The sequence below is a fragment of the Centrocercus urophasianus genome, unplaced genomic scaffold, assembly GCF_019232065.1.
Source record: "Centrocercus urophasianus isolate 14NV4802_14NV808 unplaced genomic scaffold, USGS_Curo_1.0 seq_11, whole genome shotgun sequence".
NCBI lineage: Eukaryota > Metazoa > Chordata > Aves > Galliformes > Phasianidae > Centrocercus > Centrocercus urophasianus.
This window is the reverse complement of record NW_024884253.1, coordinates 34,408,942-34,435,890: the sequence shown is the minus strand read 5'-3', so window position 1 is coordinate 34,435,890 and position 26,949 is coordinate 34,408,942. Positions and strand designations below refer to the sequence as shown.

Sequence of the window (26,949 nt, the reverse complement as noted above, 5' to 3'; positions counted from 1 at the left end):
AAGGAATGCTAACAGATTCTATCATCATGCAAATTGCTCTTTGCTTTTTTTTTTTTTTTTTTTTTTTGCTATTGCTTATCTTGACTTCTACACACATATGCTGGACTGTTACTTAAAACGGACTACTCAAGTTTCTTTCTATGAGCCCATGCTCAAAAGTTTTGTCTGGATTTGCCAGATGTTAAAGCAAGGCCATGTTAAATATGTACCTCTTTGTCTCCTATTCTCTGCAAGGCGTCACCCAAATGAAAGTAAAATCGTCCATCATCTGTGCCAGGGTCACCAGACTCCAGTCCTTCCTTAAAAAAACAATAATAGAAATAGAACAGTAGAAAAGAAACTTTAATGGGACTTCTAAAAGAGCTCAGGTTATTGCTGTATATAGTCTGTCAATTCTATGCAAGAGAAAACCTATGAAATTGGCCATAAAATTTAACTACCGTGATAACTATGAACTTAGGTTGAATGAATACAGTATTCAGTGAAGAGCCCTTGAAAAATGTTATCAGTTTGCAAAACCCCATGGCTTCCTCCCCAAGTTACTCCAAGACAGAGATGTATTCAAAGACAAACACTTGACTTCAAAATCCTATAAATGTACATAAGCATTATAGAAAGCTGGTTATTGTAAATTAAGATTTTGTTTCATAGTATTTCTTCCAAACACTCAGACGTACACAATTTCCCTCTTTTGATCTTTCAAGAACCTTTAGTTTGCAGCATACTGCAAGGCTCAAAACAATTTGAGACTCACAGCTGTGTACAAATAAAACCAACATTTGATGTTTAAGATGAATCATAGTGTATAAACTCGTTCCCGTTCATTGGCAGTGATATAGCAATATAACTCTGATGTACAGCTTTAATTGTAATTTGCAATTAGAATGCTTCTAGCTTGAGTAGAATGTAGGAATTGTGGGAATAAAACTACCTTTAGATAAGGTATGCTCTCTGCTATCTTGTTTTCAGCCTTCAGGATGAAGCCATAGTGTACTTTGGCAAAGCCATCATCTGGAGCCAGGCGTAGAACCTGTTTGAGGGCAAAGGAATTAAACAGTCATGTATGAATCTATACAAATTAACAAATCTGTGTACAAATTACTATTTAGTGATGCAATTAGATTTTCTTCCATTGCTGGCACAGATATATTCTTGCTTTTCCTGTACTTGTATACATTTACTTTTATCCTTCTCCCAAATAACTTATCATAAACCAAACTTTGAACTTTCATATGTAAAATTATTCCAGTTGGCTTCTCTGAATTGTGTTATTTTCTTCTTGTGCCTCCTCTTTCTCCCACCTTCTGTCTTGAGTTATAACATGCTAAATTACAGGACTGATGTAAAGGAAGGCAGCTGCTTTTTGAACAAGTCTACAGAAAAGTCACAAGAAGGACAGTGTGGTAATACGCCTAGAATAGTTTAAAACACATCAGGTTTACACTGGCAGACTAGTCTTGACAAGAAAGAACATACGATGCTGTGAAGCACAGTGACTGCTATTTAGAAACATGCTGTGAAATAATGCTTGTATCACAAGATGGAACTGTACAAACCAAGCAAAGCAAAAACCACTCTCAACACAAAAGTAAGAACTCTCTTGGAAGAGCTTACACTTTCTTGGCCAAGAGAAAGCAATCAGAAAGTAATGCAAAGACTAGTGGGGTACCTCAAGTGATTCAGTGCGCTTTCATACCAGGTGACAGATAAATCATTCCTTGACAGTTGTGTGCTGCGCTCAAAGACCTAGTGTGCTTGATTAAGCTAAAAGGGTTTGTACCCTGAAGAAAATTTAGATATATTTAAGTTAGAACATAACATCATTAACTTTGCAGAAAAGGAGAATCCACGTGCAAGTAAGAAATCTGATCCTCGTTAGGCACAGATGGATATTTCCAGTGCAAGAGAAAGATTTGTGAGCGCAGGGAAAGCTGTAAGAGAGGATCATTGTATGGGGGAGTGTTTCAGGGGAAGGAAGTGTGAAGCTGACTAGCCTGAGTTCTGAAGTGTACTCCCAACAATACTGGATAATTTAAGAGCATTTGGTCTGTGCCTCAGCTATGGGGAAAAAAAAAAATTACAGAATGCCTTGATCTACTTTCCAGTTCCACATTTCTATCATACTATAAATATTAAATATATGTAGGTTGCTCTGAAAGTAATACCTCCTGTTTATTTCCATGGAAACTACAAGAAATTTAAAGAGCACAGTAACACTGGTTGATAGAACAAATTCTCAGGTACAAAGCACTATTATTCAACATGGGTCATGCACTTTCACCAGTGATGAACAAGAGCCTGCATATCGCACTTGCAATAAACCTGCAGCATCCACCACCTCACCATGCTCACATCCTCTGTTTTGGTCTCCATAAACATTCAGTAAGCTCAGATAAATGTCACTGGGTGGCATTTTTTCCCCTCATAGAAGAATTTCACCCCTTTGCTTCCTACACACTTCCTGCACATGTCCACCATTGTGTCAGACTGCCCCTGTGATGCTGTCTGTCACATGGCAATAGAATGTAACAGAATGTTGGTGGGAACGTTTAACCTCTATGACCATACCAACCAGCATCCACTGCTAACGCTGTGGGCCAACGCAGTAAAACAGAAGGCATTATTTTTCAGAGCAGCCCTTGTGTGTATATATCCAGAATGACTTGAAGCTTCATGGGATATTGATTACATGGTCAAGATAAATCTGTTGATAAACCTCCTCTCTCTTAAAATAAGGGTGGAAAGTCCAATCAGGACAGATCCTCAGCTTGTGAGGACCAGCACAAGTGCCTAGAAGTCAGCAGAAGGACAGAGACTGATACAGGACAGATGCAGATGGCAGATGCACAGTCTCTCTTCTTTAAATCCATTTTTGAAACTGCTAAGCTCATGCCACGCATAAAATGCCTGCATACATTATAGCCATTTCCCTATCCTATTTTCCAGCCACTGTCTAACCTAATTCTTCAATCAAAATAATTAGAAGCAAACCTATAACAAGTCCTTTGGGTCAATTTCTTTATCCAACATTATTACGCACAAAATACATCCGAGCAAAAACAAAATCAGTGCTATGTGGGTATAAATGCTATGGCTTAAAAATAGGAGTATTTTATATATTTTCACAGAAAGAAAGCCAGTATGAAGAAACAATTTTGAGAATCTATTTGAACTCTATAACATGGTATTTAATTGCAAAAATGAACTTTGCAATTCATAATATGGATCAGATTGACCACTAGGTTAACACCACCATATGAGTTTTATACTTTATGCATACAGCATTCTGCATAGAAGCATTCTGTTCCACGAATCTGTACCTGCTGGGTGAAATAAAAATGACTGACAGAAATATTTATTAGTCATATAATTTTGTTACAGTTCCTTTAACTATAGGATAAAGCTATCTGATTAATTAAGACAGAAGAGAATTTTCTATATTACGGTTCATTTAAACTCTGCCGGGTTGCATTAAGGCATGATCTACATTCAGAGCCCCTAAAGAGAAGTGAAGAGATACAATCAGCAGAAATTACACTGGAAGTATTTAATGTAAATTGTATTACTCTGTTGCTGTTGCTGCATGCAATATTAATTATGTTTAAAAATAAGTTTTACTAAACCGCACATTGCCCATTAAATATTAATCATGAATATAGAAATTAACCTCTGGGGCTATCAGTGGCTAATTAGCCAGGGCAGAGTAGTGTGTTAATGTGGGTATTCTGCTTTTGGTACCTGAGATAGTTCAATCAGAGCTGGCTTGTATGCATCTGTATATGACTGCATTGAGGCCATACAGACATAGCTCAGAATGGCAGGCAGAAAAATTGCTTTAAGCTCACTTACTCTGCTAAGGAAATTCTCCCCATTGTGTTTTATCAACCTGTAGATACTTGAAAACAAAATTAGCTTTAATTTCTGTGAGAACTACCTTCTACGTTATGTTTCCATGTAGCTGGGTATAATGTTCAGAAGAAAATATATTAACATTTGGCAAAATTGAAATCCTCTCCAGTTGGACACCATTTTCCATTTGTTGTTCAGCAGAAAGTCTGGTAAATGCAACTAAAAAGTGCATTTTGTATCATTTTAAATCACACTACACTACAGCTGAAAGTACAAAGGTGTCTTGATCTGAAGTGTAGCATTTTATGCACGACTTCTACTGTAAAAAGAACACATTTAAGATTGTTGAAAAAAAATTGATCATAACACTTTAACAGCTACAAAGACAAAATTAGTTTCTCCACTTTTTTTTAGCAACAATTTTGATTAGTTTCCAATATTTAAATCTTAAAAAAAGGGGGTGAAGTTGTTTGGGAAATAAGCAAGCTGGCCATTAAATGTGAAGCAGAAAGCTTTCATTCACTAGGATTCCTTGGGCACTGATTCAGTTTTTAAGAGATCATGTCAGCTGTTTAATGTGGTCTGAAATGGTGCATGATCCAACGTAGTCCAGAGTGCCTGTGAAGAATCCAGTGGGTAATGCCTGCTCAGCCATGCCTAACACACAGCCAACACTGAGTTTAGACTATAATGTTACAGCAGGAAGCAAACAAGATCACTGTTATCTCTACCAAAGCATCCAGTACATTTGCTGCAAATGGGAAACTTGGAGTCTAGATTCTCTTCCAGCCCAATTGCACTTTTTGCTCCTCAAGTAAGTTCCAAAGTACACCATTCCCTTTTTAGATGACTACAAAGAAACGAATGGGAATCAGCAAGAAGCAGAGTCTAAAGTCAAACCCAAGGTAACCCTTAAGAACGAGCTGAGCTCTGCTTTCTTTTCCTACACATCTGCGCTCTTTGCATTAAAAAAATACTTGAATAAAGCGTATGAATATTCTTACAGTGGTAACTGTAACAGAGGATTCATAAATACTGGAGGCATCTACTCTGCAGCACTGAGTTTAGGCTCTTGCTTGGGATGTGTTGTTTCCTAGCAGATGACTAATTTGTTCTAGTTTGTTTGTTTGTTTGTTTGTTTGTTTTTAACTCATAGGAAGAAGATGTCTCCTGGAGGTCACCGGAACAACTTACCATAGTTGGCCTCACTTGTGTTGGCTATGCATAGAGCCTCAGCACCTATGGCAGAGCTTTAAACCGTATGTCAGTCATTTCCTAATTATGCATTGCAACAGCTGAGTGGAGCACTGAAGTGCAGACCAAATGGCCCCAGAGCAATCTGCCCAAAAACGTTAAAGAAGTTTTTGGTATAACCAAGAATAAAAGCATGTGCACATAAGCTTCTGCCTGTTCATTTGACTATATCTCCTTTCATAAAAATTCTTCATGTAAATTTATACTTCATTATAGCAAATGAAAAAAAGAATGTATTACAACAGTAGAATTCAGCCTGAGGAAAAGTCAGAATTTGGACAAAATCTGCATGATTTCTAAAAAAAAAAAATAAATCCAAATCCTTTTAAAAGATATTTATTTGTTGCTCTTTTACAAGGACAGAACATCAGTATGATCTGTTCTATTTCACTGACTAGTGAACTGTAAAACAGAGTAATTATACTGGATGAAGACTATGGAAGCATGGAAAACAATATATTGAAACCAGACCAGTTCTTATTTTGCATATCTAGCCTTAATAAAAGCAGAAAAAGCTTCTTCTGAAGTCTATCAAATGCAATCTCACAGTAGGTGCATAACAAACTCATTACCATCCTCCAATTACGAATAAATGCTAAGATTATTGCTACTGAGAAATTCTAACATCTACATTGCTTGCAACAAAGCACTGAAAAGTTACGAAGAAAAATCGTGCCCCAAATGAGTTTTTTTGTTTGTTTGTTTAAGATCCTTCTGTTTGAGAAGCAGGTTCAGTTAATAACGGTCAATCTCTAAAAAACACCATTTTCTATCCTTAGCTAACTTTTGATAGCAAGCCAAAAATTACTGAACAGAAGTGTACTATGGAGAGACCTACAGAGCAGCAAGAGTAACAAAGCAAACAGTAGTTGGCAACAACTGCAGCTGTCAGAAGAGCTTCAGACAAAACAGTATTATCAGGGTTTGGCTCCTGCTTCCAACCATGGCCTCATAATATATAAATGGCCTCATCCCCTCTGGGAAACCATCTGAGACAAGAACCCCTCAGACATCCAGATGTGGGGATTGAAAACTGTGCCTCTGCTCTCAGGAGGAGGTATCAGTCATGCTGGCTTGTCCTCAGTCTGTGTAACCAGTCAATCTTCATACCACTCATGCACCAAACAAGACCTGGAACAAGTGTGCCAACACCAACAATATCATCTCTGATCAGATTCTGATAGCTCTTGCTATACCAGTTACATCAAGCTCCACATCTGTTAGAGAGCTTCCAGATGTGAATGGGGTTCTTGCATCACAGGAGTGGGCTGGCCCTTCCCCCAGCCTGCTAGTGCTAGACAGCAATAAAAATCCAAGAAACAGGGCACTCTACAAGGATCATGAAAGAAAAACAGCACTTAGGCTGCTTTTGAAAATCCGGAAAAAGGCTACAGATAAACAGATTTGCAGGTACTCAACTATTGTATTCACATGAATAAAGACACCATTCCTGTAAAGAAACAAGCTTATTTCTGCTTTCCATGTTTTCCAGATATAAGTAACATCTACCTATGTTGTCAATACATTCCAAATCTGCCTATTAGAAAGCATAAAGAAACCAAGGATTATTAAGTATGTTTCTCTGTTTGTGAGGAAAAAACCATTTAGTATGATGGTATCAGGAAGTCTGAATGCAATCCAGAAAACAGGAAATGGATGGTAAAATAAATAAATCTCATCAATGTTAATCCTTCAAAAACAGACATGCATAATGTTTCACCGCTAAAGTTAAAAGCAGGCAATCTTTAAAATGAACTTATGAATCTGAATCTTTTTTTCCTCAACTGGAATGGATGCTCACCTCTTCATACACTTGCTTGGCATTGCTGTTATCTCCCATCAAGAGGTAACCGACGCCAAGGTCATTCTTGAATGATGTATCACTAGGAAACAGATGAACTAATTTCTGTAGAGTAATCAGGGAACTTCTCATACGACCTAATTTGATTGAACAAGGCTTCATTACAACAGTGGATACAAGTAATAGCAGTAAGATACACGACATCTAAGAAAACACAAATCAGACCCAGATGTTCCATTTTCACTAGAGATCACAGGGCAGAACTTCAGAAAAAGCTTATGCAGACAGGAATATATTCAGCTGCTTGGTTGCCACAGCAAGCGTAGTTGTACAAGGAATATTTTAGGAAATCACTAGAATGCATATCATGCAGTGTTATGGTAGCCTCTAGTGGAGAACAGTTCACAGTGTAGCTCTAACATTAAGCTCCGTTTGCTCTTTCATACATAGATATCAAAGCACTTAATAAAACCCGATAAACATATCAAAATAAACTTTGTCTTAATTAACTGAAGTAACTAAACACATTTTGAAATGCTCAGCTTTTCCACTGAAAGCAATCATGCTTCACACGTATGAAACTGAATATATGATTCATCAACTTCCTAAATGAGGTCTTACTGAAGAATAGCAACATCGAAACAAGTTGACATTAAAACCCAGTCCACAGGAACAGATCTCTTATCCCACTGAAGTCTGTTGTGCTTCATGCTCTGATAAAAAGTTCTTGTACATCACAGAACTGAGATCTAAACTTTCAGATGGATTGTTTTCATTCAATGTTTTAGGACTTCGTTCTCAGCATTCCAGCTTCAGATTTTCACTCTCTGATAAACATAAAACAAATCCAGCTCATTATTAAAATGAGACATTCTAGTATTAGAGTATTCTCAACAGGCAGCTTTTTGATATACATCTGGACATCCAAAACTGACACACTGAAAACTGCAAAGAGGTCACATTGGATATCCCTTTGCCTCTGACAAAGAATCACTGAAAGATTCATGGTTTAGAAATCTTGGTGATGATATTGTGATCATCAGGATCAAGTCCATCTATTTTTTTTCTTAAGAGAAAACAGCACTGTAAACTAAATATGTGAGAAAAATCACAAAATCAGTAGGCAAAGTCTAATCTACTGAAAGCAAGAAAGGGATGCATAATCATCTTGCATAATAAGCCACCTATTTAAGACAATCTAGTGCCTTAAAAGGTTGCTGTAAGTAATCTCCAGAAGTAATGAATATAATCCTGCTCTACTTGTATTGAGTTGTCACTGTTAAATAGAAAAAATAGTTTTCTTTTTCAATCCATTAGCTAGTTGTTTCACTATTTACATTTTTTAAAGTGGGATTAAGAACATCAGGTATGGAGATTCACGATGCTTCACAGTTTTGGCCTAAGTGTCATTGCCACTCATAATTCAGTCTGAGAATAAATAATGAGCCAACTCAAGTAATGTTAGCAAACATAATGTGAAATTTTGCGATGGCAAAGATATACAATTACAATTCCTGATAGCACGTTAACAGTTTCCACAGACTTCTTTTTTTTTTAATTTTATAAAACTGCATAAATACACTTTCATACTTTTATTATATCTTCTTTAGGTTATACAATGTACTATCAATTCAACTTCCTTGAAAAACAAGACTTTCCAAACTGTCAAAAGAAGGAATACTTTATGAATTAAAACATTATCCCCCAGTTCAATTCTGTTGTTCTCTATGTTTACTATAAGTTTATTTGGGGTACATTTACTTCATGTATGCCATTTATTTCCCTGAGGTTTCCATCAAACTGAGTAGAAAATGAATTTTTTTTTTCTTTTACGCAATATTTTATTTATTTATTTATTTATTTTTAAACCATCTCCTTTCATAGCCTTGCTTGGTATCTTGTGCACTGCTGTCTGTAAGGCACCTTTGTTAGAAAAGCAATAGACACTAGGTTATAGCAAAATTTTTAAGACTTATTAAAGATTTTTCATTTATTCCAATGACAATTCAATTGAATTTTTGCTGTGAAACCCTTCGTGATCTTCTTAAGTCACACAACATTCACAATTTTTACACCATCCACAAATCTTACCAAGGAACTGCTGCCTGTCAGCTTCTCGTTTCAAGCTCAGTTTTATCAGATCAGAAGGGACATTTGGCAGACTAACCACCTCATCATAGGTGTTGATGGCTTTTTGCAGCATCTCATTACTTCTCATTTTCTCAGCTAAGTCATCTTCTGACTAAAGAGAATTACAAAACTATTATCAGAACGCATAATAATACGTTATTTTTCAAAACAATTTTGTTATCTGTAACAGTGTGGAAGAAATGTAAACTGTTGCCAGATTAATTTCAAATTAAGTCTCATGCTAACAGTAGCACGCAGATCAAAAGACACCAACAAATATTTCTTTCATATATTCTGACAAACTTAGTTTCAGTCTTTCTTAGAAAAAATAATTAAGAATTTACTTTACTTTTGCATATCTTTAAATAATACCTATCACATAACTCTTACTTAAATTACTTCATTAAGTTCAAGAGCAGGCCAAAGGATATATGAGATTTCTACTGTGAAAGTACAGCTCCAGCATAGCCAGTGGGAACTCCTACTGATGTCACCTGTGGAATGTTATTTTTATAATTTGTTTCCACAGCTACATCTCAAGTCATGAATTTTTAATGAATTGTTTTGCATTATTTATTCAAAAGTATGCATTTTCATGTGATTAAATCATTCTTCCTAAATGCTTCTATTTTTATTGGCTGAAGCCAATTAGCAGAACAAGGTGTAGATGCATCACAAGCACTGATGAAACCGAAGCTCTTATTGCTCAATCCACCGTTGTATCGATCACACATTAATTTAAACAACTTCATCTGTGTTAGTTGTAGTAAGCAGCTAATATCTGGAATCTTTGCACTTCTGTCCATTGCTTTCTTTCCTCAGGCTTTTTTGAAATTGAGTATGGAGAATACCATAAAACACAGTTCCTTGGTCCAATACCTGTTCAGTTACTTTCAAATAACCCTCACAAATAAATTATGAGATTATTTATTTTTCTGATATATGTTCACTAGCACATTTGTTTTTCCTTTTTTAGGTAATTGCAGGGTAAAGAATAGTAAAAAATAAGGAAAAAAATCAAACATTTTTAATGTAACATCTGATTAAACTCACCAATATATATGCTATAAGTCATTATAAAGAGGCTTAAGATATGTCCACTCTTCAGCCCTAAATATTTCAATTATTTCTTTAGAATATTTTTCATCTGGCCTACATGTAGTTCAGGCATTAAAGCAAGGATTACTCAAATTTCTAAGAACATTAATTTGAGGGAAAAACAGTTGACATTTAAAGCTATTAAAAGATGGAGAAAAGATGGGGAAAAGTGAATCTCCATGCTTTATTAAATCTAGAATCTTCAAAATTAACATATAATTCTGGTTCATGGTTCACAGACAAGGCAAAGTGCTCCTGTAGCAAAATCCAGGGCTTTACATTTATACTCCTCTGAAATGTTACTTTTAGTTAGCAATGAGAAACAGCAAATTCAAATGCATTTTGTTGCCTAAATATCCATTCCGAAGTTGTTACAAGGTAAATCCTCACAATAACCCATCTGTCAGCAAAGCCCATGATTTTTATTGCTCTTTTCAAACAGCTGCACCTTACACATATTTAACAAAATTGTCATTGGTCACATCAATGCAAGTGCTCAGTAGAAAGACTTGTATGAGTCTACAAATGATACTGAAAATGGAAATGAATAGTTGCATTTATACATTCCCAAAAAATGCCTGCTCATTATGACTTCAAATCGTGATCTGAAGGTCCGTCTCATCTTTATTAAAGTGGGAGATGGTGACTATGAATTGGTGTAAAAGGATGAATGCAGTTGTGTCACTGGGAAGAACTCTTAAAAAGCTGGCTTATATGATCTGTCCTCCTCCCTAAAAGCAGTGAACTTATGAGGACAGGAACTGTATTTTCTTAGATGTAATAAACAGATTCATTAATTAGGTAAGTCTTAAAAGCATAACTCTTTTTAGTCCATTACTTCTTGTGTTATGTCTATGTGGCAAGGCTTTGACTAGGGAGGGGACTGCAGGGTGGTCTCAGAGCAGCTGTCTCAAGTCAGAATTTTTCCCTCCGAGACAACTCAACATGAGCTTATTTGCTAATGTGTTGGTTTGGTTTTATTTTTCCCCTTTCTGTGTGTGAGTAGGGTGGAGAGAAGAACATCTAAAACACAGCAACCTCCTCCACAAGACAAAGTTAATTAAGCCCCCTTGTCTGGATTTTTTTTGTTGTTGTTCTTTATCCTTTATATATTCTTTACCACTCTACAGAAGCTTCACATCTTATTTTTGTGTCATTGACAACACTTGCCTCTAGACTAAAGTTAAACAAAAGCTTATGAAGTAACTGAGGAAGGACAGAATACTGGAACGGGCACAGTTTGACAGATCATGTAATGTTTTTCCTTAGGAAAATGAAATCTGAATGGAATCTAGAGTTCTATCATTAGAAAACATTTATGGTTCACCTATAAAACATTTATGACTTCTAATTCATTCATTTATGTACCTGTGCTTTTCCATATCTTGCTCGGGGGCTTTCTGGGTATTGATTTACCAGTGCTTCAAAAGCTCTTAAAGCTTCTTCAACTTTTCCCTGGAAGGCAAATAATTTTATCAGCATTTACATCTAACAAAGATGCTGAAGGATGCATGGCCTAATTGCAAATGAGTTTCCCCAAGTTGAAACAAAAAATATACAAAATTCAGACTGTGAGTCTGTGAAAAACAATTTTCACTTATATTTTTGTTGGGATTACTTTGTTGTTTAAGAGAAACCACTGTCATTACTTACAAAGTGGTAACACTTACTTCCCATGGTTAAAGCTAATAAATTTTTTACTGTATTTTACTTTTGTTGACTGGAAGAAACGTCAGAAGACAACAACCTGTCCATATTAAAATATAAAGATTCTATGGATAATAACAAATTCCAAACTGAGTGCAACATACAGAAAAAAGTTTTATACACAGATAGAAATTTAATCTCCGGATATCTCATATGACCGGCTGTACCATAACTGTGGTTCTCTGGAAAATAGGATAGAGCCATCAGTATAAGGATGTTTCCTCTGAATGTTTTGAACAAGTACATCCCTCAGGACTCCACATGAGCTCTGCGTCTCCTCCCTGTTCCATACAAAGTTCACATGCAATGATAGTAATTTCATGGCTGATGCTGACTAGCAAACTAGGGTGGAAGTTGAGAAGAAAGAATGGCACTTTTAAACAGAAACTAAGCACTGTTGGCAAAATCTGGCATCAGATCTTGCTGCCACATCCAAACCTTACAGCTTTACGAATGAGTGATTACTATACATCACTGCCCTGCTATCCTCAAATATTACATACATCTGAGTTTTAGGAAGAAGTATTTCACACAGAGGGTGGTGACACACTGGAGCAGGTTGGCCCAAGGAGGTTGTGGATGCCCCATCCCTGGAGGCATTCAAGGCCAGGCTGGATGTGGCTCTGGGCAGCCTGGTCTGGTGGTTGGTGATCCTGCATGTAGCAGGGGGCTTGAAACTAGATGATCACTGCGGTCCTTTTCAACCCAGGCCATTCTATGATTCTATACTGTCATTATATTTACCCTGTTTCCTACAAGAAAGCATGATTGTTTGCAACTCACCATGAGACAAATACAGAAAAACAGTCAGCAAATTGATACCCATAGGCTCATCAGAAAATCAAAATAAGCATGTAAATGTTTTGAATTTTTGTATTTCAACACGTAATCAAGGTCCCCAGTGAAGAGCAGCAGTAGAAGCAGCATGATGCTTGTGCTTTGTGTACAATAGCCCTGCCACAGTTTCGCAGCCCCTGTGGGGCTGCATGGATGGCAAAGTAAATCAAAATCTGCAGTCAGTCTTCTGAAAAATCAAGACTCATCTATACTTGCAATGATTAGAATGCTTTTTATTTTTTACTGCACTGTGCTGACAGAGGCATATTTCCTCATTGTTCTGCCCTCTGAAGTGACCAAAAAGGGCAGAACAAAGACATACAGTTGTTCTCCACATGCTTTGTTCAAGTTTTTAAACTACTGAAACTGACTAACCTGATGTTACGGTCTTTGCAACTGGTGTGAAGCAGATGTTTCTGCCTCAATGCTCTAAGCTGTACGGCAGCAGAGACATTCCTATGATGCATGCAAAAGTCCATCCAAAACAACACATCTGACAAGGTTTTCACCTAATGTTCATGAAACACATGAACCCATACCAAGGGAGTCATATTAACATACTTTCGTTATCTAAGTTCTCTAATAAAAGCTGACCACAGTGATAGATGTAACCCACATCCATGTGGTTAATTTAAACACCTATTGATAATATGAATGCAACAGTTAAGGTATGTTTTCATGGTTAAAAGTGAGGAAACACATGACTGGTCATATACATCATTTGAAAAATATAAACTATCTGACAGAAATTAGACTTGAGGTACCAACGGTCACCAAACATTTAAATTCAAAGAAAGTTATACAAAATGTAATCTAGAAGTAATTCTCCATTTTGTTTTCTTCTTAAGTTAGCTGTTATTCATGCCCACCATTTAGACTCTGAGTGAAACATTCAAAACTTACTTTTTTACGTAATTTTTCTGCAGCATCTAATTCGGCTTTAATGCTTTTATCAAACTTGTTTAAGAGCTTCGGCTTCTTCTTCTTTTTAACTGGAAAGAAATTAAAAATATACAGTTTGTTACTTCTTTCATACTTCACAGCAATTGTACTGATCAGCGGCTGAGGGAGCTGGGATTGTTCAGTCTGGAGAAGAGGAGGCTCAGGGGAGACCTCATTGCACTCTACAACTTCCTGAAGGGAGGTTGTGGTGCAAAAGGGTCTGGCCTCTTCTCCCAGGCAAATAGTAGGACCCGAGGAAATGGCCAGAAGTTGTACCAGAGGAGGTTTAGGTTGGATATTAGGAGAAACTTTTTCTCTCAAAGGGTGGTCAGGCACTGGAATGGCTGCCCAGGGAGGTGGTGGAGTCGCCGTCCCTGGTGGTGTTCAAGAGGTGCCTGGATGAGGAGCTACGAGAGATGGTTTAGTAGCTTGTGGTACTGATAGGAATGGGAGGGTGGTTGGACTAGATGATCTTGCAGGTCGTTTCCAACCTTGTGATTCTGTGATTCTGTGAAGGTTGAAGCTGTCCTACTAAATTTCATTTGCTTATTCACAAAGACTGTACAAAGCTTTAAATATAAAAATGTTTCAGGTTCTATAAAGTAAAAATAATAAAGAAGAGATACATTAGTATAGTTATATCCCCATTGATCCTTGCAATAATAGGAGACATTGAAATTTTCCAAGGGATTAGCAACCAGGAAAGTAAGAAAATAAATGATATACCAGAGATCATTCTTTTTTTCACAGTAAACCATTGCACAGTTCACTTTAAAGTACTCAGTTTGCTCCACTAACCACTTTAAATTTTCACTGCACCTTAAACTTGAAATCAAGTATTTCTAGCCAGGCACAGAATAATGTACTTAAGGAATGTAATTATCATAGAAACAAGATGATAGAAGAGAAACTTTCTCTTGAGTGCTGCACAGTTCACAAGAACTAGCTCTCATTATGCAAACAAGGATTCCTCCACCCCAGGACCCAAACAGACTAACAGTTATGGGCAGAAGCTTCTGACATAACATCATTAGGACAGAAAATAACTTTTTTTTCCTAAAAATATTCCACTTCAGAAACAGCAGTGGTATCTTGAAACCAAGATCTGACTTTCTCAAAAGTAATTGTGAATGAACTTAGGAGTAGTATCCCTAAAAGCCATTAAAATCAAGACTCCCTAAGAGCTTTTTAGGTTGCTTGAGCTCATAGAAAATGTGGTTTGCTGTTAGAAAGAAAACTGAGATATTTCAATTCCACTGACTGCATAATCTAGGAGACATCCAGCTGAATATCACCACCAAGCATTTAGATCTTGTTCCCTAAGTATGAGGCTGTACATACGAGAAACTATGTGAAAGAACAAACAAAAAAAAGTCAATTCTCAGTTCCTGCAGTATGAATAAAAACCTTTATCTAAAAGTGGCCAGCTGTTCAGAAATCTTGTATTTAATAAGAAAGAACAGCTGTTGGTCACCTCTCTAACTTTCAGTGTTGACAGAAAGATGTCCAGCTGCTTGATCCTTCTCAAGCTCAAGCATGGCAACAGCGAGGTTTCTGTGAGGCAATGGAAAGAAGCTCTCCCCCCTCTACCCCCAAGGAGAAACTTACTGACTGCAGAACTGTGTTTTCCGCTTTGAGTTTACAAGAATATGAGACAAACAGCTCAGAAGAAAGAGCAAATGCAAATTCTTAGAAATCTTTTGCCAAAGAAATGACATCTTTTCTCTCATGTCCAGTTTTGGTGACACATGGAAAGAATCTTTTAGTCAACCCCCATTACCAAGAAGCTTTATTTTCCCATCTTCACTACAATTTTATATCAACTTTAGACCAGCAGGAGACCAATGTGAAAAGCCAGAAAGGAGCTGCTAATGTAAATATTATTCAGCTGCTAGGCACTAATATAACACAGCTAACATTATATAATGAGCAATTATTTTCATCTACTCATTCCACTCTTACGTTAAAGCATTCACCTGGGAGCTTTCAGTATAACCATCAAGCATTCCCCTCTATTAAGCAGATAGCCTGCTATCTCCCTGCAGGGGTATTTTAATAAATTATACATTGCCTCCTTCTAGTGTAATAATCCTTTAGCAGATGTGATCCAGTATATTAAACTCAGCGTTACGAAGAAATGAACTTACATGCTTTCAGAGGAAAAAAAAAAAACCATGCAGCTTTTCTTCAGTAATTTACAGATTTAATCATATATATGAAGAAATGCACAATCATACAACTGCTAGGCTGATCCAAATCCGGTTAAGCACTGAAATGGGGATAATGCTTTCATATTTATCATACTATGGTCTGGTGAGAATACTGAAAGTTTCCAGTAATGGCCTTGGAGGTAAGCATACGCTTGCTACCTAAGATTGCTGTCATAGAACTGCTGAAGATTCCCTCAGAAAAAACAGTTTCCACTTTAACAACAGTAATCTAGGAAAAAGACTCATCACGTGCTTCTTCTTCCCACTGGAGTATAAACAATGGGAAGTGCTGACAAGCAACCCCATTATCTCCCTCCTCTATTAGGATGTAGGGAAGAAGAAAGGAAGAAGAAAGCAAAGCAAAGAGAAAACTACAACAGATGGAAAATATTTTCAAAGTGATAAGTTAGCAGTCTGCAATGTTATCAAATGAAGGATAGCGAAATACTACATTTTATGTGATGGTTTCCATATATGAAGACTAAAAACAAAATATGCCCATAGTTTTAAATTGAAAGGCACTTTCATCACCAAAAACAAAGACAATTCTTCTCTATAAAGGATAGATAAATATCATTTGAAAAATAACGAATGCACTTCAGATACTCTAAGGCACCAAGAGCAGAATTAGCAAAAGTAACTAAGTGATTAATGGTGAATGAACGACTAATTTTTGAAGAATTGTTTAAAATTATTTTGTGTTTAATTGTCGGAGGTGGGGAGCAAATTTTATGTCTGTTTTACAACATTTCCACATCATTTTACAACAGATCAAAAACAAGGTGGAGGAAAAACTAGGAGTGATTTGCCTCGCTGGAAGAAGGGTACATACCACACATAAAAAGTAGCTACGCAATTTATTATTTTCATCCATCACACAATGAGGCCAAGGAATAAAAGGCTTGACATCGGTACAATAGAAAACTGGATTTGAAAATCTGGAAGTAGTATCTGTAAGTGCACTGGAACAGATTTCTGAGGGTAGGTGTGGAATTTTCATCACTGGAAATTTTTAAGAAAAGATTGCATAAGCATCTGCCAGGAATGACGCATACGGTTGAGAAGGCCACTAGGCAGCAAGAGATGAAGTTCTTGTTGATGGTAATAGGACAAAGGGGAATCATAAACTAAAGGAGGGTAGGTATAGATTAGATGTCAGGGGGAAATTTTTCACAGAGGCAGTGGTGAGGTACTGGCACCGGCTGCTCACATCAGTTGTGGGTGCCCTGCCTTTGGAGGTGTTCATGGCCAGGTTGGATGGTGCCCTGTGAAACCTGATCTAGTGGTTGGTAACCTTGCCTGTAGCAGAGGGGTTGGAACTTGATCTTCAAGTTCCTTTGAACCCAAGACATTCTGTGATTCATTTCAGTACCTGAACTTACAGAAAGTTTTTTTCATTGCAGAGAAGAAACTGTATCAGAGGAAAACCTGCTGAGGTCTGAAGATCTAGAATGGATTATGCAATTCACTTTGTTCAAGTTCTGTAAATCTCCATCTGAAGCAGATCCATTTTTTGCTCTTTAGTTATCCAAATAAGTAGCATATCAAACAAATATTTCTGCAACTTTGATGTTGATTTTATTCACATAATTAGGATGGAAGTATAATTTATTAATTCTTTCAAATATTAAATCCAAAAATTCATGTAAAGAATCAAGACATGAATCTTTTTGAGAATTTCTAGACAAACGTCTTAAAAGCATCCAAGGACTGCATGTTCCTATATAACTAAGCAGAACATAACGCTTGAAATTGATGTAAAATGCCAGGTAATTGAATTACTCTAGTGTGGTAAATGCATTCAAAGCAATATAATTACATAGGAAGAACAGAAAAAAAGAGTGATGATGACTACTACACGGCAAAAAATTGATTACATCTAGCTCTAAGTTACAGAACAAACTCGTATAAATATTACATCAGAAATTATTGACAATAATACTTCTGAAATAGATTAAACGAATCCTCTTCTAGCCTCTCCACAGAAGGGAAAAAAAAAAGTCAGATCTCCATTTCACACGTTCACCTGAATCACTAAATAATTAGTCAAGGTCAGAAAAACCTTGTTATCCAGAAGGAGTGAACACAGCTGAACTCAGAGTTCAGCCTTACATCTCAAAACATTATTAGCCAGAATGGGACAAAAAGGTTGAATACTATCACGATTATCTTTCATGTTTAACATACTATTTTTTTCTCCTGAAGATATGTCATGCATGTGGCATTTTAACAGAGAGCAAGTAGTAAAGGCTACTCCTGCCAATTCACCATCTTAATTTGTCAAAAACGAAAAAAGCCATTTGCAAAGGTTTTCTTTTCTAAACATCTATTCCTGCTGTGATATAAAATCAGCAATACCTCTCTTAGTAACATGCAGATAGCCACTTAAAAGAAAGTGTTACAGATTAGGCCCAGCAGAAGTTTTTCAATAGATTTTCCGACCTTCTGTTTTACTAATGCCTCGGCTCTCTCTTCCCAGACATTCCTACCTTCCTAATCCAAGGTTCAAAGTTCCAGATATGGGCTGAAAGATGTACACTTCTACCTAAAATTAAAAGTCTGCCTATGCATCTGTCTTCCTTCCTCATGCTTGGCCCTGGTCATTAGCTAAGTTAGCTTTTGCAGTTGTACTGAGCCTCACAGGGACAGGGAGTGAGAGAATAATCTGATGAGATGACAATCTCTTGTCATTATTCTGATGTCTCTGAAGCTCATTAGGTAGGTTACAGATAGCGTAAGTGATCCACTTATTTTATGGGTCTCTACAAGTGAAAACTTCAAAGGTATAAAACCCAATATGTGCATCTAGACAGCTTAAAGCCAGCAGCGCTACAATAATTAGAAGATCTTTCTAAACTGTGCTAGTAGAACAGGCAAAATGTCTGTAATCGACTTATCTGGGAAAGCAATCAGACAATAAAAAACTGAGGCATTTCAGGGACTAATAAAGCTGTGGAATGACTATAATAAATCTTCAACTGCAGTTATTCCAGAACAGTTTTGCTCACAGTAAGAAGTATTCTACAGGGTTTTCAGTCTGAAATGACTGCTGGTTACATAATGTCTATCATAAGAAACAACTGCAGAATTGTGAATTTTATTTTTGGCATGTATTGCCACCATTCACTGCTCCCTTTTACCACGAAGTCACTTGGCTTCATTCAAAGATGATCAAGCAGCTATTTGACTAGATCAAGAATAGTACTTAGTGACTTCCTATACAACACCACACACTAATGTCCTACACACGTATAGTGTTCTATGCATTTAACTTAGCATAATGTTATGCAGCACTTTGGACTTTGAAAAGTGCACTTCTATAAAAGTTTACTGCGAACAGTTCATATTTGATGCAAGCTATAATTAAATATCTAAGTAAGTAAATAGAAAGTATACACACCCTTAATGACGGAGCTTACATCTAACAAGCAGATAATACAGGAGGTCAGTCAAATGTGCAGGCTCTGGTAAAGGTTGTTAATGGAGTTTAGGGTATACTTCATCTAACCCAGCAGCAAAAGCTTAGCAAGAAGAATAGCACCCTATACTCCACAAGCCACACAGGTTAGAACTCTACTGGCATCAGTGGAATCCTACATATCCTGCTGAAAAGGTAGATTTAACAGTCATGTGAAAAAATGCAACTAAACCTAGACTGTATGGATATTGGTATAGCACACTTGTGATGTAGTTCAATTCAGGATGTATATCTTCAAAGTATTTTAAGGAATAATTTTTTCAGGCTCATCTGGAACATCCAAGCCTTTCAATTCCTTAATATAAAATATGATGACATTTTCATGGAGAAGGCAAACAATCCTTCTCAATTTAATTGAACAGAGATAACTTGAAGTAGTAGTATACTACAAATGCATTTATTTATTTCTTTAGAGAAGTTTCAAGAGGAGTTTTGACTAACACAGAAATTAGAAGGCAAAATTGATTTCTGCTGGCAGAAAGCCTAGAAAAAAATATTTATTTTGTCCTTTAAGCAACAAGTAAGTACTGATTTCTCATTCTGGATAACAGATTTTTCTTCCTTGTCAGAGATAGGTAAGTACCTAAAATAATCAGCTCCCTTGCAATGTACGTTTTCATGATATTGTATATATTAACTGTTTACGTAAACACAGAGCCTTTATATGAGGGTAAAGGAGTTGAAGGACATGATTAGCACGGTCTCTAAATGTGGATCTGAATCCAAATTTATTACTAATCAGAATCAGTGTAGGGAAGATAGCAAGCAGCAAGTAGAACAAGTAGGGGATGATAAAGTCTTTTTAATCTTGTATACCTTTAAATCCTGACAAACAGCACTTAAAAGGGTTTGCAAGACAACCTTACTTTTTTCTATGTCTTCTGTATCAATTAAAATAATAAAAAAAGAAATCAATATAGCATGTTATAGAACAAATTCTCCTATAATGAACATTAGATATCATCAAGCTTTCTGAAAGCCCCGCTTGATGTTTTCTTAGATTTATATAGTAGCAACTTACTATGAAAGTTCATCTCTTTCTCAGTATCAGGAAGGTAAAATTTAGAAATTCAATAAATTTGATGAAAGAACTAAACATTTAAATTTACAGAAACTAAAACATTTCACTAGCAAAGGACTGAAAAATGTTTAAGATAAGCATACATGTATGCATGTGTTACACACATAAAATGAACTATTAATGATCTAAGATCTACTCAAACCTGTAACTAGCTTTTGTCACAGAAGGCCTTCTGGAGTTTGTATGTATGTCCCTCCATGTCCCTATGGAGTTTGTAAACATTAAAATGCAAATGCACACTTGTATATAAATCTCTGAGCTCTGTCAGAATCACTAAAGCAATCTCTCAAAATAAGCTAAATATGATTTTGTAAGTTCCTGATTCCACAGATCCAAGTTTTCTACATATGCCAGGCAGCTACAGCACCATATTTATAAATGCATCTCTTATAAATTTACTGTTTCATCTTATCAGGGAAATATAAAATAAACCAATCCAATAATTGTTTTTTAAAACTTTTTTTTTTTTTTTTTTTTTGGCTCAGTTAGCTGTACCTTGACACTTTCCATTAAGCAATTAAACAATATTATACTTGTGAAAACTAACACAACCACTTTAGCTATAAATAAATTTCATTTAAGATTTGGTTGCTCCTGTGATTTCCCTCTGGGACGCATAATTTAGTCAATTCAGACAGAAAACAAAGCTGGCTTTCTTTCCCACTTAGAACAATCCTGTTATCTGCAATAGCATGGTTTGAAAGAAGCATTTATTTACTGGTGAAGTGTTTACAAAGAAACAAAACAACCATAACAGAGTTCAGGAGGAAAGTGGCTTCATTTTGTCATACTTTCAAGTAATAATGGTGTCTTACCAATTCTGACTAATAATGTTGGATAATAGCAATTCTCCATTGTCATTTCCTTAAACGAGGTAATATTTTTACCCGTGAATGCTTTTTCACCTGTGCTAGACAACTATTACATATTTTCTTGTCTACAGGTCTAATAGGTCAATAAAGCTATCCCAATGTTTTCTCCTACTGTCAAGGGGGAAAGATGTGCCTCTGCCAAATCTATTATTTCGTGATTGGAAATGCTGATATCACAGCATTGTTTCCCAAATAAACCTTCTAATTGTAAGCTTTTGTTTTAACATGCTTGCATTTGGCATATTTAATATTCCAATGAAACATTAAAATGGCTTACCATTCAAAATACAAGCACACAAATCCAAAAAAACCTTATCAAAAGATCAGAGAAGCTGAATTCTTAGTTAGTCACATATAAAAAATGAGAAAGGATTGAAAAAGGAGCAGCAGGCACCAGCAGAGTCCCTTTACCTTCATTTAGAAGGAACCAACTGTGGCAGGTACTATTCTGAGGGCCTTACCTGAGTGAGAAGGATGCATGCACAGCCCTTAAGGTTTTTGTCTGTGGTCAGCTGGTATAACTAGGGAGAGATGCAAACCTTGAGCTGAAGCACAGAGGTTGTGCAAAGAAATGTGGGAAGAAAAGACTTGCAGTGCTCTCAGCATTATTCACTTTTCCACAAAAACTGCCTCTGTATATTCCTACCAAGCAAGACAAAAACCCTTATTGTATAACACAGAGCTGAAATTGATTTCAGTGCTACCTTCTCTTTATAAAGCATCTATAGATTCACCTCCACTGAGTCTGCCTTGCTCGCAAAGATGGATACAACTGCCCTACACCACAGCTGCATTGTTCTAGACCTGTAATCCATCAGCCATTAATGCAGATAAAACTACAATAATTCAGGTTATGTGACAGTACATCCTATCTGTGCTGTCACTCACAGGTTGCTCGTATTTACCTCAGACAAGTGGCACAACAGACTGAATGGGTCTTGCAGGCTCTGACAGCCTCTCACCTCTCATTCAGAGATATCTGAGCTGCATGGTGTAGCTACAACCTCTGGAATGTCACACTGGGATTAGGACATTGCAGCTTTCCAGTTGAGACAGCAGAAGTTTTTAATAGCAGTCTATGACTTTATAAAAGGGGAACAACATGACTGTAAGTTCAAGATGACTGTGTGTTTACTTACAACAGGTGCACACTGTATACTTAAAACCAATTTATGTACATAAGATAGGAAATATCTGTTCCACAGTTTGGCATGACTCTCCATACCAGCACCGACTGTCCTGTATTGTTAAGGCAGCAGCTCCACCCCTCCAAGCAGCCCAGCCCCCAGAGCGCACTCATTGCTCAGCAATAACCAAACCAACACTGTGCTACTAACGTTGTCTGAACTGAAACCAGGACACTGGGAAGGCACAGTGCAATGCCAGCTCTTTGCAACCCTTGTAGTTTCCATGAAAACAAATAAGCCACATTAGTCTCAGAGCAGTTGACACATACGTGGCTCAAGACAATTCCTCTTCACTCGATGGGGCCCAGGCAAGCCAAAAGGTCAGGCACTCCTGACGTATCTAGAAGCATCACTATCATATAACATAATTTAAATCAGTTACCTCAGAAAGCAGAGATTTTAGAATCTAGAAGAGTAGAATGTTTTAGACTCACCTTTTTCCATTTTGTCTTGCTCAATCTCTGTTTCACCTTTTCCTAGAATATTAAAAATATAATTCCATTTAAGTAAATTTATTTTAACAGTTTACAATAAGAAAGAGTTAGAATATAATTACAATTTCAACCCAAAATAAGATTGGGCCAACCAGACTAATTTATTTTAAAGAAATAATTAAAGCATAGTGTACTGACTGAACTGTGGTTACATAGGTCTTTCTCTGCAGATGCTTCAGTTATTGCATAATTCCTGCTGTCACAGGATATTTTATGAATGTTCCCCTTAAGATATTTGGCAGATTTAAATGTTACACATAGGATACAAACTATTTTGCAAGAAGTATTTTGTTTATTAATTAAAAAGTCTTGGGAACACTGGCTTCATACATATTTGATTTAAAAGTGAAAAACATAAATTTGGAAACCCAGGTCTCATATTCAGAAATAACCAAGGCACTTGGAAGCTTTTACTATACTTCAACTTCTGAAAAAAAATAAGCCCACGTTTTGTAAACAACTGAATTCATGACCAGATGTTAACACAACTACAGCACAAAAGCATACTTGTAACGAAATCACATCTGTGTATCATGAACAAAGTTCGTGCAGAGATAGGCTTTTCTTCTCTTTCTCTGACCTTTTAGCATCTTTTGTTCTTTGTCTTACTCTTTTAAGTGTCTTGCCTTATAATTCTGATGTTATTATTGTTTTCAACTTATACCCAATAAATATTACAAAAAATATTACAGAGTACTGATGGCTTTTTCTTTAATTATTTTCTTGTCTCAAGAAATTCTTGTCTCGCTCTTCACTACAGATACACAACTGCTACCGACTACTACTACTACAACATGCAGACAGTGTACCTGATTTTAACATTCAATACAAGGCACAGTGAGAATTAACTGCGTTGTGATATGAGAAACAAAGGAGAAAAAAAAAATAAGAACTACAGAGTCAATTACATACTACAAAATAGCTTTGAAGATGTTATTATTCGAACAGCACATTAATGACAGCACTATTTGGGATATGCTAAAATACAGGTTTCTTGCACATGTGATGGTAAATAAAAAGGTGTATCTGCCTGTCAGTATGACATCAGAAACAGTGTATTTTTTAAAGGGCAATAACAGCTCCAGATACAATAGTTGATATACTCGTATTTCTATTATTCTGCTAACTCAAAGCAAACGAAGAAATCATTGCAGGATAATAAACCACGATAGATTACGTGACCTAACCACTCACTTTCCCTGTGCACTTTCAGTTATTATTAAGACTCACATTCTCACTGGAACTCTTTTGATTCCATCTAGGATGCTTAGTGACCCATTTGCCCCTGTATCTGACATTTTTATGAGTTCTGCCAGTTCTTTTTCATCATAGCAAGAACAAGATATGAGCTTATTACTCTAAAACATGCCCATCTCCCATTTCTCGGTCAGCCTCACCTTTAAGTGAGGCTCATACAATATACAAAGAATCACAGAATGGTTTGCGTTGGAAGGGATCTTTAAGATCTAGTTCCAAACCCCCTGTATGTATAGCTGTCTGTATCTATTTATGTACCAGAACAACTTCTCTCAGTTCTCTTAGATTTCCTTCAATCTCCATTCTGTTAAATGAGCTGCCATCAATTTTGATAAAGTTTCTCAAATGATCTTAATTTACTCTAGATTCTTCTTCTAGATTACTGCTTTTGAAAATAAAGAAAAATTTCATCTGGTTAGCTCTCACCATACTGAACTATGAAACTTCATCAGTAACATCTGCACAAGTTGCTTTCTTCTCTCCACAGTGATCTTTACTTTACTTTGATGGCGAAAATGGCTTAAAATAATATTGTAGTATACTGCTTTTACTTGAAATTTTCCTTTCTTTTTGGTGCTCTTGTGATTCCCAAAAAAGTAACTGAATCCAAGGTTTTATAGATTGAGATATAGCAAGAAACAATGCAGCAATGTGAAAATATGAAGATATTATCTTCTTTATTTACTCAAATTTCAACATTAAAATACCAAACTGCTTGAAGACAAAAATAAATGCAAGCTACTTTTGAAGCACACGCATTGCATAGACAACACCACTGTTACGAGTTTTAATTTAGACTATGGACTATAATACGGAATATTTTGGGTGAAAAGTAGTTACATTAACAAAGATAAACGTGTGGGGCAAATATAAATATAAAGAGTAATTTCTCATCCATTTTAAGTTATAAATAGAAATTATATACAATGGGCATAATTCAAGTCAAATTAGTTGCCTAATAGCAAATAGTATAGAAGAAGAAATATAACACAATCGTAAAAGATAGAGTAATGCCCAGTCCTATCACATACAACCACCTAAAAATAAGAATTATTTCTGCTCATGAGATTTTTCTCTTTGTAAATGTTACTTTCAAGTGTATTTAACAAAGAATAATCAAATTATTAACTTGGAGAATGATATTTGTTGCTAGCTGAGACAAATATTTATCCTCATTAATGTGATACACTTTGGAAAAAATAATGACGCTAGAAAGACAAAGATAATCTTCTGTGTTTTATTGAAAGCCAAACATCAGAACAGATGACAAACATTTTCCTTAATACTTCTCTTGACCTTGCCCAGCTTGGCATATTTTTGTAAACATGAAGCACGTAAAAAACACATACCCAGTTACAAAATGCTTAAAATTTGATCACAGCATAATACACTCTCACAGTCCCATAATGCTAGAAATAGGCTGCCACTGTTATATAAAAAGTCCTCCATTCACCATTCTAAAATCATTCCCAAACTTCATCGCAAAATATGGCTTTGTAAAAATTATTGCTATGCAATTCACAATCACAGGTAATTTTATGAGTACATTCCACCCTAAACCACATCACAGTCTAAGAGTATTATTGCTTTCTTGAAAAGTCTAGAAGAAATCACTTTGGAACATCTTCTGTGCCTATCAGATGCAACACTCACCTACATGGAATCTTACTGAAGTCCAGAACAAAATAAGCCAGCATAAATGATGTCCCTTTAACTAGAAGTTATTGAAATTCGTAACTGAAAAGGTAATTGAGAACCTGACTTCAAAACAGTGTTACAGAAATTTAAAATCTTCCTGTCAACCAAAAGGCAACTGCTGCTAGGGTTACAAAATTTAACTTAACCTTTTTTTTTTTTTTTTTTTTTTTTTGTCTAAGCTGTTGTATTAGACTTAGTAGTTTCTTAAAATCACAGCAATATTCCTGAGCCCAAAAGGAACACATGCAAATTGCCAAAGAATAAAATATGTCTTTGTAATTGTGGAACAACAACACAGCACAGATAAAGAGTACTCCCGCAATATTAAAATTCTGAATCACTCAAAGCCTATAGTTCAGCCGTGTACCATCTACAAGAACGTTTATAATTGCAGGCCTTAAATTTTGATGTCCTGTTTTTCCTGAGGTTGAATTTCCACAGTTTCCGTAATTCACTGAAGTTTCTTAAAAGTTAAGTTTCACTTCAAGTTTTCTTAAATCCATCTTTGAAATCATAAATTAGTAGGAAAATGGGAGAAATTTCCTGAATTCTACTTGATTCTGGTCATTCAGGTTTTTTTTCAATTTACGCTGACTCTCTGCTGAGTTATTACGCAGTTTCCTATCCAAATCAAATGTCTATAAAGTTCTGATTCACATATAAAAGGTTTCTTTGAATATTAGACTATTTTTTAAAAAATCACCTGAACATTATATTGTGTCTGTTGACTTAATGCCAGTGCAAAGAGATACAAGTCAAAATTCACAGCTTAGTGTGTGCCTGATTAGTGTTATAAAATGTGTTTAGGCTGTATGCTATTATCAGCAGTTATAAAGCATTTAAAAATTCATAATATTTTAAGTTTCCTTTCACCAAAATGCACTGTACACACTGTATGAATCCACACCAAAAGATATATATTAAAATCTGAAAAAATGTACTTGCTGCTATATTATAAATAGAATATTAACAATTGTTTGAACAGCACACATGAAATGTAGTTCAAAGTTGCAACTCTGCCATGAACACAGAAGAAAAATAAAGCTAATTGATT

At 36.0% G+C, this 26,949-nt stretch overlaps 1 protein-coding gene across 6 annotated transcripts in view; it reads right to left on the bottom strand.

The window, feature by feature from the left end:
- Window positions 1-26,949, bottom strand: part of ASPH (aspartate beta-hydroxylase) — a 102,228-nt gene that overhangs the window by 21,632 nt on the left and 53,647 nt on the right. For all 6 annotated transcript variants that reach the window (XM_042833253.1, XM_042833215.1, XM_042833207.1 and 3 more), the window contains 7 exons: window positions 22,881-22,922; window positions 13,580-13,668; window positions 11,501-11,587; window positions 8,996-9,146; window positions 6,905-7,041; window positions 932-1,030; window positions 210-299 (listed from right to left, as the gene is read on the bottom strand). In XM_042833253.1, the coding sequence (XP_042689187.1) occupies window positions 210-299; window positions 932-1,030; window positions 6,905-7,041; window positions 8,996-9,146; window positions 11,501-11,587; window positions 13,580-13,668; window positions 22,881-22,922 (695 nt within the window). The remainder of the gene's footprint in view (window positions 1-209; window positions 300-931; window positions 1,031-6,904; window positions 7,042-8,995; window positions 9,147-11,500; window positions 11,588-13,579; window positions 13,669-22,880; window positions 22,923-26,949) is intronic.